At 39.8% G+C, this 18,224-nt stretch overlaps 2 protein-coding genes across 10 annotated transcripts in view; one reads left to right on the forward strand and one right to left on the reverse strand.

The window, feature by feature from the left end:
• The window catches only part of mier1b (mesoderm induction early response 1b, transcriptional regulator), a 217,831-nt gene that overhangs the window by 179,589 nt on the left and 20,018 nt on the right, over positions 1 to 18,224 (reverse strand). For 7 of the 8 annotated variants that reach the window (XR_007927104.1, XR_007927106.1, XR_007927103.1 and 4 more), the window contains exon 4: positions 12,000 to 12,185. The exons of the other annotated variant lie outside the window; for it this stretch is intronic. Coding sequence is in view for 3 of the 7 variants with exons in the window: in XM_051877343.1 (XP_051733303.1) it covers positions 12,000 to 12,185 (186 nt within the window). In the remaining 4 variants the exon portion in view is untranslated. The remainder of the gene's footprint in view (positions 1 to 11,999; positions 12,186 to 18,224) is intronic. 8 annotated transcript variants of the gene reach the window in all.
• LOC127503500 (uncharacterized protein K02A2.6-like) overlaps positions 1 to 18,224 on the forward strand; it is a 362,965-nt gene that overhangs the window by 178,950 nt on the left and 165,791 nt on the right. The gene's annotated exons all lie outside the window — the stretch shown is intronic.

Genomic DNA, 18,224 nt, shown 5'->3' on the forward strand with positions numbered 1-18,224 from the left:
GGCTTCCAGAGATTGCTATAACATGCAGATAAACACTTTTGAAGATAATAAATACACGATTGCGATGATGTATACATGTATTGCCTCAGAATTTGCGTCTGAATAGCACTCGCTCCGTGGGTGTGGCCGCATTAGCGGATAATGAGCTGACTCACGGATGTCTGACATGTCTTTCTTTTCATACAGATCACATAAACAGAGAATATTTGTTTTCAATTTGACTTACACGATTTAAAACCTGACATTTCAACGTTTCTTTAGACATGAGTCTCATTTTTGTGTCATTAGTATTCACTAAGTTACAGTTCATTTTCTAACAAGTATCAGATTGGACTTCGTTCAGAGGGAGACGAGAGATCACGCATCATGTTAGTTTTCTTTATTTTGCAAAAAGCACAACATTTTGTTTTTACTCTGAGTGTACACAAATAAAAGAAGACATTCTATAATTTCAATTGATATATTACTTATGTCTCTATGACAAAAAAATGACGGAGTATTTTAAGTCTGTTTTGCTGCAATGTGAAAAAACCTGCAAAACGCGCTGGCGTGTTTCCCGACTCCAGAGTGTTAATACTTGCACTACCACAGGTTTATGCCCGTGATCTTTTGAAGTAGTAGGCTGGTGCTGGCCTCCTTCAGAGCATGGCAGCATTTTTATTTGTACTCCCCTTACTATAAGGGTAAAAAGTGTTTCTTACTGAGTACATTGCCTGTTGGAATGTGTAGATTTAAACTCAGGTTGAGTTAGGTACCTCACTTGATTGTTTGGTTCTCAGATTACGCTCCCTTGTAGCTTAGACACTGCCACTGGCTGACGCCCATGTTTTCTGGAGTAGTAGGCCATGCTTGGGCCTCCTTCAGAGCACGTTGACATACTTTATACTCCTCTTGTTTTAAGAGTTAAGTGTTTTTCTGAGTACATTGCCTGTTGGAATGTGTGGGACAGATTTAAGCTCAGATTGAGTTAAATAGTTAACCTCACTAGATAGTCTGGTTCTCATTTTGATCCCTTAGAACTTAGACACTGCCACAAGCTGACGCCACGTGTCTTTCTGAAGTCGCAGGCCTTGTTTGGGCCTCCTTCAAGAACATGATGGCGTGAGTCTGTACTGAGTACATTGCCTGGCAGAAATTAGCTCAGGTCGAGTTAACCTCACTGGATAGTTTGGGTCTCAGATTTGGCTTCCTTAGAGCTTAGGAACACTGCCACCGGATGACGCCTGTGTCTTTCTGCTATAGTAGACCCTGTTCAGGCCTCTTTCAAAGCAGAGTGGCGTAGTTTGGACTCCTCTTGCTTAGAGAGTAAAAGGTGTTTTACTGAGTACATTGCCTGTTGGAATGTGTTGAATTTGGATTTAGCTCAGATTGAGTAGTTAACCTCACTGGAGAGTTTGGTTATCATATTTGGCTCCCTTAGAGCTTAGACACTGCCACGAGCTGATGCCACGTGTCTGTGTGGAGTCGTAGGCCCTCTTTTGGGCCTCCTTCAGAACATGATGGCGTAAGTGTGTACTCCTCTTGCTTAAAGAGTAAAAGGTCTTTTACTGAGTACACTGCAGTCTTTTTCTGCTAGTTTACACTACAGTCTTTTTCTGCTAGTTTAACTCGTTTCAATCTGAACGAGTTCCCATGTTTGTGGGTGCTTGCTTTACCAGAAATTAAGCTGCCTTAGGTGTATGGCCTTCACAGGCCGCCCTGTAAGCTATTTCCCCCACATCTGGGTATCTTTTAACCCTTTAAGACTGGATGGAGCGCCTGTGCTCCCGTTTGGGTGTCTCTCTTTAAGAGCCCATAAAAACTGAACCCATATAGGTAGCACAAAAATTCTTTTTGCATACAAAACCAGAGACTTTACACATTCAGATCAAGCCTCCAACATGCTCCTGTTGTGTTGTTTTCACCTTCTAATCTGTCTGAGTAATATGCGTTTACAACAAAAAACAGCACAGCCGCTAACTGAATACAAATATGTAGATTTCACGTGCTCATAACTTGATGAAAAATGCATAGATCATAGAAAATGGCACATCATTATTTAAAACAGATTCTCACGATTACAATGAACCCAAAATCAACATAATATATTGCGTTGATCACAAGATATTACTCACAGAACGATGTAACATACTTGGCTAAAAACATGTCTCTCATCTTTCCGGGATGCAGTGTGTATCCAATGTTCCCGGACCCATCCATGTTCGTTTTCCAACGTGGAATAACACAAAATAGGCATCATCTTAAAGCTTAGAAACTCAGCTTTTTAATGCATCTAAACTGAAAAACTCCTAACGAGTGCTGAGAAGTGCCTCTAAACCGGAGTTTAACGCCCGTGGGCGCCATCTAGCTGCGCAAAAATGAATAACACTTTATTCAACCATACTTTATGCTATCACCACAAAATTTAAACCAGATGCAGCTCACATGTAGGGGAGGCATCACCAAAAAAGAATTTTTCTCCGATCTTATTGCCTTCCTGAGTTATTCCATGTCAAATAAAAAAAAAAAATGAAAAATTATAAAAAAAAATTATATATATTTTTTGTCTTTTATCAGCAGTTTCTCAGCATGACAGTGTCCAAATGTAATGTAATTTATATTTTCTAAAAATTTAAAAAGTGTTCTATCAAATGATACCTACCTTTTGACTCTCTTTGCTAAAGTTTTGAAGTTATGAGTCTTTACTTTTGTGTATGTCACTCAGAAAAAAAAACTCAAAGCCTTCAGGTCTTAGAGGGCTAAAGGTGCAATATGTAAAAATTTTGTCCGCTAGAGGTCGCTAGAGGCCTATTCAAAACAAAGGCGTACCTTGATGACGCCAAGTTGGAGCGCGGAATTCGCCTCAACGGATGGTGCAAAAAATAGGGATAGGACTCAGGAAGAAATCATGTTCATCTGGATGCGTTGACCGCATATGGGGAACGTCACACGTGAACCGGTGTCTGAAAGCCAAAGATATACACATTTCTGGGCGTTTTCTGTCTGGGGGAGTAGCGCGCATAAACAGTGCTTGAGGGCGCTGTCTGTGTTTTTCTGTTATTTACTGTGAGCGTCTCCCTATCGGGACGCTCCGTTCTCAGTTGGCACTCCTCTCGAGGGAAGAGGTGTCCACATCTGCGCCTGGTGATTCTGGCCCCGTTTGTGCTGAGGCAGAACGGCGGCTGCAATCATGGGGTTTGCGGGTGAGCTCGACGGGAAGTTTGAGAGAGGTGTATTTTCTCTCAGCCCCCTGGGGCTGACGAGGATGAGTTGTTAGATGACGATGACGTCCGTGTTTGACGTCATCGCATCCGGCAGCGAGTGCTCTTCTGGCTGCTGTATATGCAGAGTTGCTGGAGTTTGTGGGACGCGCTTCTGGCAGGCTGCGGCTGCCGTGAGGGCGCGTTAAGAAAGGGGCCGCACGTGGACGGGTCGACGAGCGGTTCCTTTCTGTCCATAGCTCTGCAGCTTTCCATTCCTTCCTGATCTCCATGTTTGAGATCGGGAGGGCATGGAAAAACCCTAGCCGTTCAGATTTGTATCTGGGCCCAGACAGACGGGAGGGGGAAGAAGCGAGATTGATGATCGATTGTAAACACTGCGGCGTTTGTAATAGATCCCCCAGCTGAAAGGACGATTTACATCTACCCTCTCCTCTTCTTCTTCTTCCACCTCCTATATATATATTTTATAAACATATCATGCTCAGATGCTTCTTATGGTCAGACTGATGGCTGGGCCCATAGTGATTATTTTTCTGACGGCCCGCTTTTCCGGTTTGATAATGAGAGGACCTTTTAGGCTTAAAAGAACCCTAGATTCCATCCTTTCATGTAGAAATAAAGGAGAATGAGGAATCTTCGGTCTTTGAGCCGCAGGAAGGTAAGCTGTGTCTATATTTTATGTTTTAAAATATGACAACCTTGTTTTTCCTGTATAGTTTTTCTGAGCATGTAGACAGTCAGGAGGCTGGTCCGTCTCGAGCTGAGGCTCAGAGACAGGGCCAGAGGTCCAGTATGGTCGCTCGGGCACCTCCTCCTTTTCGGAGCAAGTCACTGAGACGGTGGGACTCAAGGAGGAAGAAGCAGGTTTTAAGGGAGGTGATCGATCACATACGCCAGTAGCGTCGGTAATCAATTCCCTCTCGTTGCGAGGGCGACTTTACATCTGTCCTCGCCCCTTCTTCCTCTGCCTCTTGGGCTTTGGAATCATTTTACATACTCAGGCGCTTCTTTAACAGTCAGGCCAACGGCGTGGGCCTTTGAATATTTTTCTAAAGGCCCGCCTTCTGGTTTGATAGTGGAAGAGGCTCTTTTAGGCTTTAAAGAACCCTAGATTCCATCCTTCCTTGTTAAAGATAAGGAAAAGAGGAGTCTTTGGTCTTCGAGCCGCAGGAAAAGTGAGCTGGATCTATATTTATGTTTCTAAATATGTTGACCTTGTGTTCCTGTATAGTTTTTCCTGAGTATGTAATCGGAAAAAGTAAGAGGGGTTTTTGGGCAAACTGAAGTTTGATAGGTTGGCTAGAACGATATATTGTGCAGGCCACAAAACGCCTCTTAGCCACCTGTTGTTTAGAGTAGCTTCTCATCTGGTGTTTGCTAGAGTAAGTTTGAGTTAGCACTCGTCACTTCAGTTAGTATCTATGTTTAGGTCGGCCTTAATCAGCCGCCTGGCATTGTTTGCTTTATTGAGCTTCGCTTTATTTCCTCTTTTCTATGGAGATTCAGAGGTGAAGCCCAGGCGTTGCTATGCGTGTGGCCCCGTAGGCCCACAGCCTAGCGGCCCAGGCTAGGACTAGGTTTAGGTGTTTATTGTTATAAACCACCCTTTGTATTACTATCCCTTGTTAGGTTATATAGTTCTTAGTTCTGGCCTCTTCCTGAGGGAGTTGTTAGGCCTTATGCCCATTATCTGCTGTTACTGAAGTCATGTGGTTTGCTCTTGCTTCCAGCAAGTTAGATGTTCAAGTGTGCGGCCTTGTCAGGCTGCTCTTGGACTTCTCACTATGTGACTAAGTATACTAGTGTGATATGTAGTTCTCCATGCAGAACTTTTGTCATGTTGTAGGCCTCTTTCTGGCCTCCATGATTATGTGCCTACAGTATGGTCTATCTGTTAGGTTGAGCTTTGTACTCCCCTGCTAGGGTTGTGATTGTAATAGTGCTTAGCTCCCTAAGCTGATCATTGAGGATCAGCCCCTAGGCTTTTTTCTGCTCCCCTGTATCAGGGTTTTTCTAGCGCACAGCCTCCTCAGTGCAATATCAGACGCTGAGTAGATCTTAGGATTGAGCAGAGTATACTCCCCTCAATAAGAGGGTTCATAGCACTCAGCTGAGTTCTGCTCTCCAGGATGCCCGTCTCTACGCGCAGGTTTGAGTTGCTTAATGCCTTTTGCAGTCGCTCTTACTTGCTGTCTTCTCTGAAGAATGCATTTGTTGAGACTCTGTATTCAGACAGGGTTGGCCAAGACTGACTTTGTCCTATGTCAGATTAGGTCGGCCTCCCTGGTGGCATTGGGGGTGACTATGTCCCCCTTCTAGTGACTGGCTGGGGTTCCCTTCAGTTCCTTGGCCAAATTCCCTTTAAGGGACCTTCTTTCTGCGGAAGATTGGTCCCAGAAGCCTTTGAGCGGCCTTGGTAGGCTTTCTTCGGAAGGCCTATTTGAGGTTCAGCTTGGGCTGTTGACCATAGGGAATGCTGTCACTGACAGCCTTTGTGTGACCCGAGGGTGAGTTGCTATCTAGAGTTTCTCTCGAAACTGCTGGACGTTTGTCTAGCCATCTTGGCATGCACTCTCCTCAAGCATGGCGGCGTGGGTATATCGTTCCCCATATGTGGTCAACGCAGAGTAGAGTTCCCTTTCAAAAGGGAACGTCTCAGGTTACGCATGTATCCATGGTTCCCTGAGAACAGGGAACAAGACTGACTGCTTCTCTAGTGCTCCTTTATACTTCCGGGTCGCATCTATGATGACATCATAGGCTGTTGCCGGCCAATAGGATTGGTGAGATTTGATATTGCTTTCAGGATAATTGTTCACACCAAAAACATTATCAATAAAAAAACTATAATGATAAATATATTACCAATGCACGATAACATTCTGTTTATTTTAATTGTGCGCAACAGTTATGTAAAAACTTCAAACGATTAAGCTCAAGGTAAATTCTTATTAGCTGTCAAGGTTTTTATCGTTCATCAGCTGGAAGAATCATTCTGAAATTAATTCTAAAGATATCGTTCCTCTGTGGCATTATTGTTACAGTTTTTTACGATTGCTTAAGCACAATTTTAAAAACAAGGCTCATTTTGTCAAAACACTACACACAATTCAGGGATCCACACACACAAGTAGCAGAACACCTCAGTTCTTTTGCAAAATGAAACACTTCATTCAAAACTTTACATTAACAAAACCCAACTTTGTCACCTTATGGAACACACATGGTTCATACATTCTGATTCTGTTTGATTCGTTTACACACTGCTGTGCTCAATCTTAAACACTTGTAACATTTATACTTTTCTAATGATATAGTCTGGATTTGATTTTTTTCAGAGATAGTGTTAGAGTAAAGTACATGAATATATTGACAAAACACACACACACACACAAGTCCAGTACTGTACATTGATGAAAATATTTATTTCTCACAAAATCGTAAAAACCATTCAATACATCCATGCCTTGCATTTTGCACTGAAAATCAGAACATATTCTAAATACAATATAGTACACAAAAACATTTGTGGAGACAAAACAAAAGCATGATTTTAAATGAAAAAAAAAATAAATAAATAAATAAATAGAAAAAACACCTAAGCATCATCTCTGCGCCTAGCTGGATCTGGCCATAGCACTTCATCCACATCACAGGCGATGTCCTCTCTCGTAAGACAGTGAGGGAAGAATCTTCTTGAATTGTGAATCCATCCTTGCACAGACCCTGCATCAATTAGGTCACAGGCCTCCTCCATGACTTGAACGAGGGCTAACCTGATATAGGGCTGGAGATCGTAAACCTTCCACCGCCATGCCAAAAAAAAAAAAAAAAAAAAAAAAAAAACACAACTCCTCATTGGTTTTAAGGAAGTGACAGTATGGTGGGAGGTATTGGAGTGAAAATTGTGGATGCTTATAAAACCAGTTTTGGACCAGAGCAGATAGGTGGAAATATACATTGTCCTCATCTGCTCTGCATCCATTTGGTCTTCTGCTTTGACGATTTTGTGTAGTCTGTCTAAAATGTGAATATGTGGGATGTGTTGTAAGGGCCTAAGTTGGCATGCTGGTGGAGGACCCAATTCTGTGTGATTGCAACATATATTGTGATGTTACCACCACGTTGGCCCGGGACATTCAAAATAGCTCTGTGGCCAATGATGTTTCTCCCTCTTCTTCTTACTGCAACATTCAGCCGGAACCGGGAACACTTCCTATAACACCAGATGTACTCATTACATCAGAAGAAGAATGGCATCTACGCTAATATTAGTCTTTCTGTTTATCCCGAGTCAACCGGATCCAGGCCGTATCCAAGTGAGATTGAGGACCTACGCCTTGACACGACCACAACGCACCCCTGAAGTGTCAGCAGAGATTGAGTCAACTAGATCATCCATTGTGAAGGCCTCATCGACACGACAGCCAGTGGCACAGTTCCTCAACAAACCATCCATACCGGCGTGATGAATACGATGGATTGAACTGGATTGAACTGGAATAAATACTTTGAATGTTGCGATCCTATCAGGCTTATGATAGCTACCTGAATCGTAACAAAGCACTGTTTGCCAGAGGAGAACTGGCCCCCCGACTAAGCCTGGTTTCTCCCAAGGTTTTTTCCTCCATTTAAACACCTATTTGCCACCTGATGTCACCTGTTGGAGTTTGGGTTCCTTGCTGCTGTCGCCTTTGGCTTGCTTAGTTGGGGACACTTGACATTTGACATTTGATATTCAACAGTGCTTTGCATCAGCCTACATTGACAGCATTTTCTTTAAGAGCTGCTGTGCAGCCAAAATTATATACTATTAATCACTGTAAAGCTGCTTTGACACAATCTGCATTGTAAAAAAAGCTATATACATAAACTCACCTTTTGCCTTTTTATAGTACTTGCACCTGATTGTTGAGTTTACAGTTAAGCACCCAAGTGTCTGCAGACCTGATGGCCATGTTTGATCAATTGGTTTATAGGGGTGGTATTTTGGAAAGCAGTGTCTTGAAATGGCAATGAAGTGACATTATGTTAGATTTCTGTGTCTAATGTAGAGAAGTGTGTTTAGTGTTTTGCAAAAAGTGTGAAGCTGTGAATGTGCTTATAGTTGTGCAGATCTGGGCTGAGGTTTTGCTCCTTGAGTGTAAGGTTTCAGTAACTGTGTGTTATTTTAAATTTTAGTGTGTAAGCAATCATAAAAAAAATGTAAAGTTGTGGTGTGGACTTCCCTATTCTCATGGAATCAGAATGATTATTAAAACTTTTTAGTTAGCATAATAGTTTTTATAGTTGTTTTTGTATTGTACTTACACACTACCACAATTTTTGCAGTGAAATTGGTAGAGATGGAAATCCATGATGTATTCAGATATACTCTGAGCAGTTTTTGACTCTAATTTATGTTTCAATGGCAACACTATCAATGCTGAAAAGAATCTGCAGTAGTCAGGTGGTACAGGTCAGTGCCCTTTAAGTTGTGTATGTTCATTATTATTGTAGTGTTATGTACTTTGAGACATGAGGTAGTTTAACACGTGTTTTGAAGGAGACGCGGCTTTGGAGAGTGCGCTGAAGGGCGGGTGGGATCTTATGCTTTCAAAACTAGCTTGCTATTGCTAGCCTCTTCGAAAATTGCCTACCTTACCTTTAACAAGCAAACTTGAAAATCAACTGTGCTGAAAACGATTAATCAGCACTAAATTAACGTAACCATTTAACATACCTAATTCCAAGTATAGTTCAGTAGAGTAATAAATGGACAGAAAATGCATACACTGTCTGTGTTTCTTCACATCTGTGAAAAATCAACAGAACCGTCTGCTAAAAGCCTGTGAAGACAGTTTTCTAAATGTAGGTGTTAAAGGGTTAGTTCACCCAAAAATGAAATTTCTGTCATTAAGTACTCACCCTCATGTCATCCCAAACCAGAAAGACCTTCGTTCATCTTCGGAACACAAATTAAGATATTTTTGTTGAAATCTGAGGGTTTCTGAACCACACATGGGCTGCAACGTCATTGCATCTTTTGTTAAATAAAGTCGCCATTTTTTGTTTTTGTTTTTTTTGGCGCACAAAAAAGTATTCTCGTCGCTTCATAACATTAAGGTTGAACCACTGCAGTCACATGGACAATTTTACCGATGTCTTTAAACCTGTTCTGGACCTCAAACAATGCAATGATGTTGCTGCCTATGTGTGTATCAGAAACCCTCAGATTTCATCAAAAATATCTTATTTTGTGTTCCAAAGAAGAACAAAGGTCTTACGGGTTTGGGACGACATGAGGGTGAGTAACTAACCCTTTAAACATCCTGCTAAAATAGTGTTGGATAGAAGCGATGCAAGTTCCATTTTTTAAAATCTGGTAGTGATCACAGAAGTATATAAATAAAAGGATAACGAATGCACTGCAGCAGATTTGTATTAATATCCATGATGCATTATCATGCCTGCAGCTAGTCCAAAACATTGTAGCCGAGCTTTTAACCAGGTCAAGAAATAGTGACCACATTACGCTTGTAATGGTGTCTCTACACAGGCTTCCTGTGAAGTTTACGGTTGATTTTAAAATGATTCTTTTTGCCCTATCAGGTGTAGCACCCCAACATTTTCTTGACCCTCTTCACCCTTACTCTCCCGTAAGAGTGCTCAGGTCTTGCGCTCAATTACTGTTGAGTGTACCCTACTGTCTAAGCATTTTCTGTGGTTGACACTCTGGAATTGTCTTCCTTACCATGTGAAATCAGCACCATCAATAGCAGTTTTTAAATCATTATAAACATTTTTTTTTTTTACAATATGCTAAAATATGATATACTTTGGGTCACCTTCTGTTCTTATAAATGTGTTAAATAAAGGTTGACTTGTCCTGACTTTTCCAGTTATGCCTTTTAAGTCAGTTTTTAAGGCCTGTGTACACCTACTTTTTTTTTTTTTTTTTTTTTCACTTTATGCATTTTCTCTGATTGGATAGCTATCCGATCTTGAAAAGACCAGGTCTAAATGCCCTCTGAAATGCTTTTGAGATGAATTTTAAAGCCGATCACTCAAATCACTTCAGGAGGTGGTTTGAGATGCATTCCAAACGAAACCGGACAAGTGTAAATGCATCTAGTTGTTAAAGCCACATCCTCCTCCCAAAATGGTAAAAAAATAAACATGTCAGAGCGTGTTGCCATGTTATAGCTCAACACACAGTCATCTTCATTAAAATTAGTGAGACTAAATTAACGTACCAGTGCTAGTGCCGCTTTCTCTCCAGTCGCGTTCTTTGATCTTGAAATTAGCTGATGATAAATAAAATGCTCATATCTGTTGCTTTCGTTGACGTGAATTTGAAAGACGTTAAATCTGCATATAGCACAGGAATTGAAGATCAGATTTATATTCGGTTTGGCCAAGTGTAAATGGAACTGTATTATCAAATCAGATAACCATCCAATCAGTAAAAATGCATGAAGTGACCAGGTGTAAACAGATGTTTTTTTTTGGCGTACCAAAAATATTCTCATCGCTTTATAATATTAATATTGAACCATTATACTCACATGAACTGATTTAAATATGTTTTTAGTACCTTTATGGATCTTGAGAGAGGAAATGTCATTGCTCCCTATGCAGGCCTCACGGAGCCATCGGATTTAAACAAAAATATCTTAATTTGTGTTCCGAAGATCAACGAAGGTCTTACGGGTGTAAAACGGCACGAGGGTGAGTAATTAATGACAGAATTTTCATTTTTGGGTGAACTAACCCTTTAAGAAATCCCAAGCGAAAAATGTATGTGTGTGTGAAAAGTATCTTGAGTCCAGCGCGTAAAAAAAAAAAATTATAGATAGGATCAGTCTCATCGGGAATATAGCAAGTCCAAGAGCAGTATCCTTCAGGTGCAGTCCAACTGTTTAAAGTCCTCTGGAGTGAGTAATCCTTGCAAAAAAAAAGGCAATATTCTCCACAAAGAGACAGTGAAAAATCAACTCTCCAAAAAACAGTCGGGATGAGAAGCAGATGAAAGAAACAAATTATATTTATGAATGAAAACAAGCGCTGTGAAACGCAGACATGCCGGTTCCTTATATAGGAAAAAAACATTGTAAACATCCCGCAAGGATGACGTAAAGCCACATGATGACAGAGCGCAAGCATAATCTTGCGGGAATATAAATCAGGGTCAAACACAGACAACATATAAGGGAGAAAAACAGTACACAGGGGAAAGCTATTAACATATAATAGTCAATGCATTATTATTGGCAATTGATACTATAAATAAGCTTCCCTTTATGTGGCAACGCTACAATGTGTTTTTAAATTTTTGATTCATGCTTATTTTTTGATCCGTGACCGCAATACTTTAGGCGAGAATTTAATCCCATAGTCCTGAAGCTGTACACACAGTCATCTTCATTAAAAGTAGTGAGACTAAACTATCGTACCAGTGCTGGTGCCGCTCTCTCTCCAGTCGCGGTCTTTGATTTTGAAATTAGCTGATGATAAATCAAATGCAGCTCATATCTGTTGCTTAACTATCCAATCAGTAAAAATGCATGAAGTGACCAGGTGTAAACAGGTCCTTAGAGATCAGATTCACAAATAGTAATTTCTAGCCATACTTTTCTATGAAGTTTTCAGACATAGAAATCAGGTCTCCAAGTTTTCCAGGACTGTGGGAGCCCAGTTAAATTGAAATTCAAGTTGTTTTTGCTGTGTATGCATCCTGAGCTCAACAACATTATAATGTTACTAAACACTGACATTTGAGTGATATGTAAAATTGGATATTCTTATGGGACAGACCTTGCTCTTCTTTAATTCTCCAGTGCTTCTGCTGCTTTCATCATTATCCATATCCTCTCCATCATCATCTTCCTCCTCATCTCCATCCGCATCCTCGTCCTCATCTTCCTCCTCCTCTTCCTCAGGTGATCCACTGCCTCCATAACCATAGAGGCTCAAGAGCTCCTGAATGGGCATTTCTCCCTCCTGCAGTTCACAGAAATCAAGTTCACAGAATGATCACAAATGATGACCTTTATTTATAGCACTTTATACAATACAGTTTTGAATCAGCTTCACAGTAATTAACAGGAAAATAACGATCAATAATGTAAACTTAATCAAATAAGGGACAAATTCTGCTGTAAAGCAACTCTACAGAATGCAATACGGTCAATATTAAGTTCAATGTTGGTTGAGTTCAGTTCAATAACTGTGTAGTTCATCAGTTATGGATCTGTGATGTTTATAGTTTTTAATTTGTCCAAATACTATTGCTTGGCATTTATTTTTTCCGGGTAGGGTCCCTTCTCTTTTTCTTTCTCCCTCATGATTTCAATGATTTAAACAAACAAAACAAACAATAAGGTATCAGTATCAATTTTAGTATCAGCAGCAGCAGCAAGTGATCCTCACAATATGGCGCCACCGTCCCAGCATGCAACGCGGCGTGACGTATCTTCACATTCTCTATCCACCTTGTTTTTTAACGTCAGACCAGGCACGACCATTGTAACTTGAATGTGTCGAGGCTTTTGGTCTCATCCACTTCCAGTTATTTTAGCTGTACAAAAACAGTCCATTATGCTGCTTGATATTTCAAACTGTTACTTATCATATTATTTTAATTTATTACCGTAACCATAAACACACTGGTTTGTAGCGCAACCATTTACAGCATTTTGTCACTTCTTCCAGCTATTTACCTACAGTGGCAAATGAATCGGAAGTCTCCTCACATTCACATTCAACAGTCCGGAAGTAAAAACTATACACACCTATAACAAAGACTTTTTTAAATCACTATGGGAGAAACGAGTGAAATGGACTATACGAAATTGACTGCTATTGAAATCTAAAGTTTGTCTGTGTGAATGAGCTTTGTGTGTCTGTGTGAATTAGCAACGCAGTTTCGTCTACTACTAGTGGTCAACCGATATTGTTTTTTTTGTTTTGTTTTTTCATAGATAAAATGAAGTAAACACTGTAACCAACAGAGCACTCAGTAATTCGGTTAGTTTGCGCGTACTGGGAATCATATATTTTCAAATAAAGACAAGGTAACACTAATTTTACATAAAGCACACAGTAAATGGAATCGACTAAGCCTGCAAGGTTTGTAAAATTAAATGTTTATTAGATATTCAAAGATGCCAGAAATAGAACAGGGAATCAGTTTACTATCTGGGATTTGTTGCATCATGCCGCACTGCATCCAGTGTAGACAGCATAACTGATTATAATGGGTTCTATTTGTCACTTCGCACCTCTCGTGTCTGGTGTAGACATGGTGTAAGGTGAATACACACAGAAACTCAAAGGTCTCAAAGCTTTAACTTGAAGAAATTATAACAGAAATATATTACTATTGCACAGTAAAGGGTACTTCTTCAAATAATAGTAATAATAATTAAAGCTGCAAGCAGCATTTACCAGCGTTCAAGCATTTAAGGCCTTTAAGCACATAAAAAGGTATTATATTTTTTTTAGCAAGCATGTAAACACTTAGATCATAGATGGAAAAGACTATTTACAGCCAATAGAAGCAATCTATTAAGGAAAAATATGTTTTTTAAAGGTTTTTTGACAGTTATAGCACCACCTATTGCCCTATCTCCACCACTTTTTTTGGGTGTCCTCAGAGCGTGCCCATACATATGTGTGTTAATTTTGGTGAATTGTACAGCACTGGTTTGGTTCCGATCGGGCGAAAACCTAGGACTAGTTCGCAAAAGTAGATTTTTCACATATTTGCGAATAATTAATGAACGAAATTCAAAATGGCGGAAGAATTTGCATACCGGAAATGAAATCAGGGATATACGTTTTGTTCGTCGTAATTAAAGCTGCGAGCAGCATTTATCGGGGTTCAAGCATTTAAGGCCGTTTGCATAAAAAGGAATTGTCTTATTTAACAAGCATGTAACCACTGAAATCATATATGCTACAACAAACACAGAAAGAAAAGGTTTAAACAATAATACTTTATACAAACGAAGCATGCTTACACACAGACAAACACACACAAACAAAAAAAATCATCATTTTCAGGTCACAATGTAATTGTAAAGTTGTCTTACTGCAAAGACATACATCACATGAACAAATTAAGTTGTAAACCTTGACAAAATGTGATTTGTAATGTTATTACAAGGATTTATATAGTTTAAAGGGATTATAAATAACAAAACATTGAAACCTTGAATTATATTAGTGGCCTTCTGCTGCCATCTGGTGGCACAAAATGACAGTGTCAGGCAATTCAATATAGAAAAATATGGTTTTAAAGGTTTTTTGACAGTTATAGCGCCACCTATTGCCCGATCTCCACCATTTTTTTTGGGGGGGGGGGGGGGGGGGGTCCTCAGAGTGTGTCCATACATATGTGTGCCAATTTTGGTGAAAATATCTCATTTCGTTTTGAAGTTATAGACACTTATATATATGAGAGCATAAAAAATGACCATGAAAGACTTTGATTGGATTTTTTTGCCACTTCCTATCAAAATTGACATTTGGGCTTAAACATATAGTAAACCAACTTAGGTTCCGTGTTTCCTACAGTGGTTTCGTCTCGATCGGACGAACGGTTTCGAAGATATTCGCAAAAGTTTTTAAAGCGCTAAATCACAACGTGGCACAAACCATTAGCCGAAACTGGCAAGTCTGGTATCATTGGACTCGGCAAGGATTCAGGAGTCTAAAGACATAACTCCCGTGAAAATAAGTCAATCACACCCTGAGTTATATACATTTTCACCCAAAAGCATTAAAAACACAAGTTTTTTAAAGTTTTCTAACAGTTATAGCGCCACCTATGGTCCAGTCTCCATAAAAATTGGTGTGCATCTCTAGAGATATATCCTGCATGTGCTCACCAATTTTTGTGAAGTTCTGAGTTTTCGTTTAGGTTTTATAGACTTTTGGGTATATATAGCCAAGCCCACTTTCTAAATGACAATTTTATAGTGAGCCAATGGGCAAAGTTCAACTTTTTTTTTGATAATTATTGATCTAGAGAGTCCAGAGAATTGTCCAGCACTGGTTTTATTCTGATTGGGTGAAAAACCTAGGACTACTTCGCAAAAGTAGGTTTTTCAAATATTCTCGAATAATTAATGAACGGTTTGATTGACAGCATTGGTTCTTGAGGCAAAGTTGTTCAGCATGAGGAGATCTATCAAATGATATGCATATTGTGTGGATTTGTGAAACACCACGTGACTACTGAGGCATAAAACTCGTTAGCGCCAACTAGTGGCCGATTTCTTTCAAAATTCTTGCAGTCTTCTAGGACCATGAATCGAACATGTCCACCGAGTTTGGCTCCGATCGGCCTCCGTTAACCTTGTCTAATAGGTGCTCAAACTTCATTGGCCAATGGCGGCCATGTTTTTTGAGATACCCTCATAGTAAGTCCTCATAGATGATCATGCCCCCTTGGACCAAGACACTGCATGCCAAGTTTCAAGTCATTCGGCAAAACGGTTGCATAGTTACAGCTGTTTTCATGTTTTTTTCGTGTTATAGCACCAACTAGTGCCCAATCGACGCAATTTTTTTAGCGTGACCAAAGATTGAGCCCGTACACATGTGTTCCGAGTTTGGTGCAAATATCTCATTTCGTTCTCGAGTTAAAGCCATTTTAGTAAAAATGGCTCCGCCCTGATCGTACGTTTTGGCACCCCTTAGCGACCGTGAAACAAAATTTCAACTTTTTTTTGATAACTTTTGATATTCAGACTCCTGCACTGGTTTGGTTTCGATCGGGCGAAAAACCTAGAAATAGTTCGCTAAAAATAGGTTTTGGACAAAATTCAGAATGGCTGAAAATTTTTCTAGGCAGAAATGAAATCGCTGAAACATGTATTTCCCGATTTGAGCCAAGGATTCTAATGATTTAAGACACTTGATTCTAGGACAAACGGTCTAGGAGTTATGAGCGATTTTGCATTTTTGCTTGCTGTAGCGCCACCTATTGGCCGATTGGGACGAGTAAGGGTATCTGAGTAGCGAGCAAGACTACTACCATCTGACAAAGTTTCAAGTCTCTAGGCCTTACGGTTTGGGCTGCCTGATGCGTTTTATGGCGGAATAATAATAATAAAAATCCTTAAAATTACAATAGGGTTTCTAACCCTTATGGTTCAAAGGTTATTAGCATAAACAGAAGTGAAACATTGGACAGCTGGTGGCGCTAGAGGGATTGAGTTAGAGACTCCAAATTAGCTATGGACACAGTTCAGACTGTCCTCTATCAGTGTGCCAAATTTCACAACTTTTTACCATACGGTTCTATGGGCTGCCATAGACTAGAATAATAATAATAAATATAGCTGCAAGCAGCAATTACGGGGCCAAGCACAAAAACGGCACAATAAGCCAGCCAACATGGCTGTGAGCATCAGACCAACTGCAACAGTGAGCAATTAAAGACCTATTAAGATCATTTTAGGCAAAAGAGCTGAAAAATGATAAAAAATGAGGATTTACTGGTTCATCACTTTCGACCAATAGGTGGCGCTGTGACCAAATTAATGTGGTATGGTCAGAGTGAGGTGACAATGACACTTGCAAAGTTTGGTGTCAATATGTCAAAGCATTGCAGAGATACAGACTGAACAGTGATTTTGGAATCATGCCTCTAATTCGTTGCTGCAGTATAGGAAAATGATTATGTCTATCAACATGAAATCCATAAGTTTTTGCTGGCATGGTCTGAAGATGATACGATTCAATTTTGGTGAAAATTGGACCAATGGTCTAGGAGGAGTTTAAAAAAAGTGTGATTTTAAAGAAAATCAAAATAGTGGAGACTTAGTTATGCTGACTATGGCAAAATTGGCATCAATGTTCTCAGCATGACCCATGGAATCTAATAAGACCAGTCTCATTACAATAGGCCACATTTATATAAAGCTATTAGCATTTTTTAGATATTTCGTTATAAAATTTGACCACAAGGAGGTGCTGTCTCAAAACCTATTGTGTACCTTCAGAGCATGATGCCGATGCCACATCCTGAGTTTCGTAATGGTACATCAATGCATTCGTATAATATAGCATAATACTGTATTGTAGTTAATGTAAATTTCATGTTTTGTTCAATTATAGCGCCACCAAGAGGCACAATCCCACCAATTTTTTTTATGTGTCCTCAGGGTGACCCCATATATGTGTGTGTCAAATTTAGTGCAAATATCTCATTTCATTTTGGAGTTATAGACATTTACATGTAAGAGATCATAAACAATGACCCATGGACGACTTTGTTTTGATTTTTTTGCCACTTCCTATCAAAATTTTGACATTTGGGCTTTGACATATAGTTAACCAGCTTAGGTTCCGTGTTTCCTACGCTGGTTTCGTCTCGATCGGACTAACAGTTTCAAAGATATTCGCAATCATTTTTTAAGCACTTAATCACCACGCCGCACCCTTATGGTTCAAAAGTTATTAACATAAACATGAGTGCAACTTTGGACAGCTGGTGACGCTAGAGGGATTGAGTTAGAGACTCCAAATTTGCTATGGACAAAGGTCAGACTGTCCTATAACTGTGTGCCAAATTTCATAACTTTCCCGCAAGCGGTTCTATGGGCTGCCATAGACTTCCAGAGCGGAAGAAGAAGAAGAAGAAGAAGAAGAAGACCAACTGCAACAGTGAGCAATTAAAGACCTATTAAGATCATTTTAGGCAAAAGAGCTGAAAAATGATATATACAGTCAATAATAAAGATTTACTGGTTTATCACTTTTGACCAATAGGTGGCGCTGTGACCAAATTCATGCGGTATGGTCAGAGTGAGGTGATAATGACAATCGCAATGTTTGGTGTTAATATGTCAAAAAACATTGCAGAGATACAGCCTCTAGAGTCATTTGTGCATCAAGACTAATTCTTTGCTTTGAGTTTATCAGAATGCTTTTGATAACTTTGTCAGCATGGACTGAAGATGATCTGATTTGATTTTCATGAAAATCGGACAAACTATAAGTCGAAACCTAACATGTTTGGTATCGTTG

Source organism: Ctenopharyngodon idella, chromosome 2 (genome assembly GCF_019924925.1).
Source record: "Ctenopharyngodon idella isolate HZGC_01 chromosome 2, HZGC01, whole genome shotgun sequence".
In the NCBI taxonomy this organism is placed as follows: domain Eukaryota; kingdom Metazoa; phylum Chordata; class Actinopteri; order Cypriniformes; family Xenocyprididae; genus Ctenopharyngodon; species Ctenopharyngodon idella.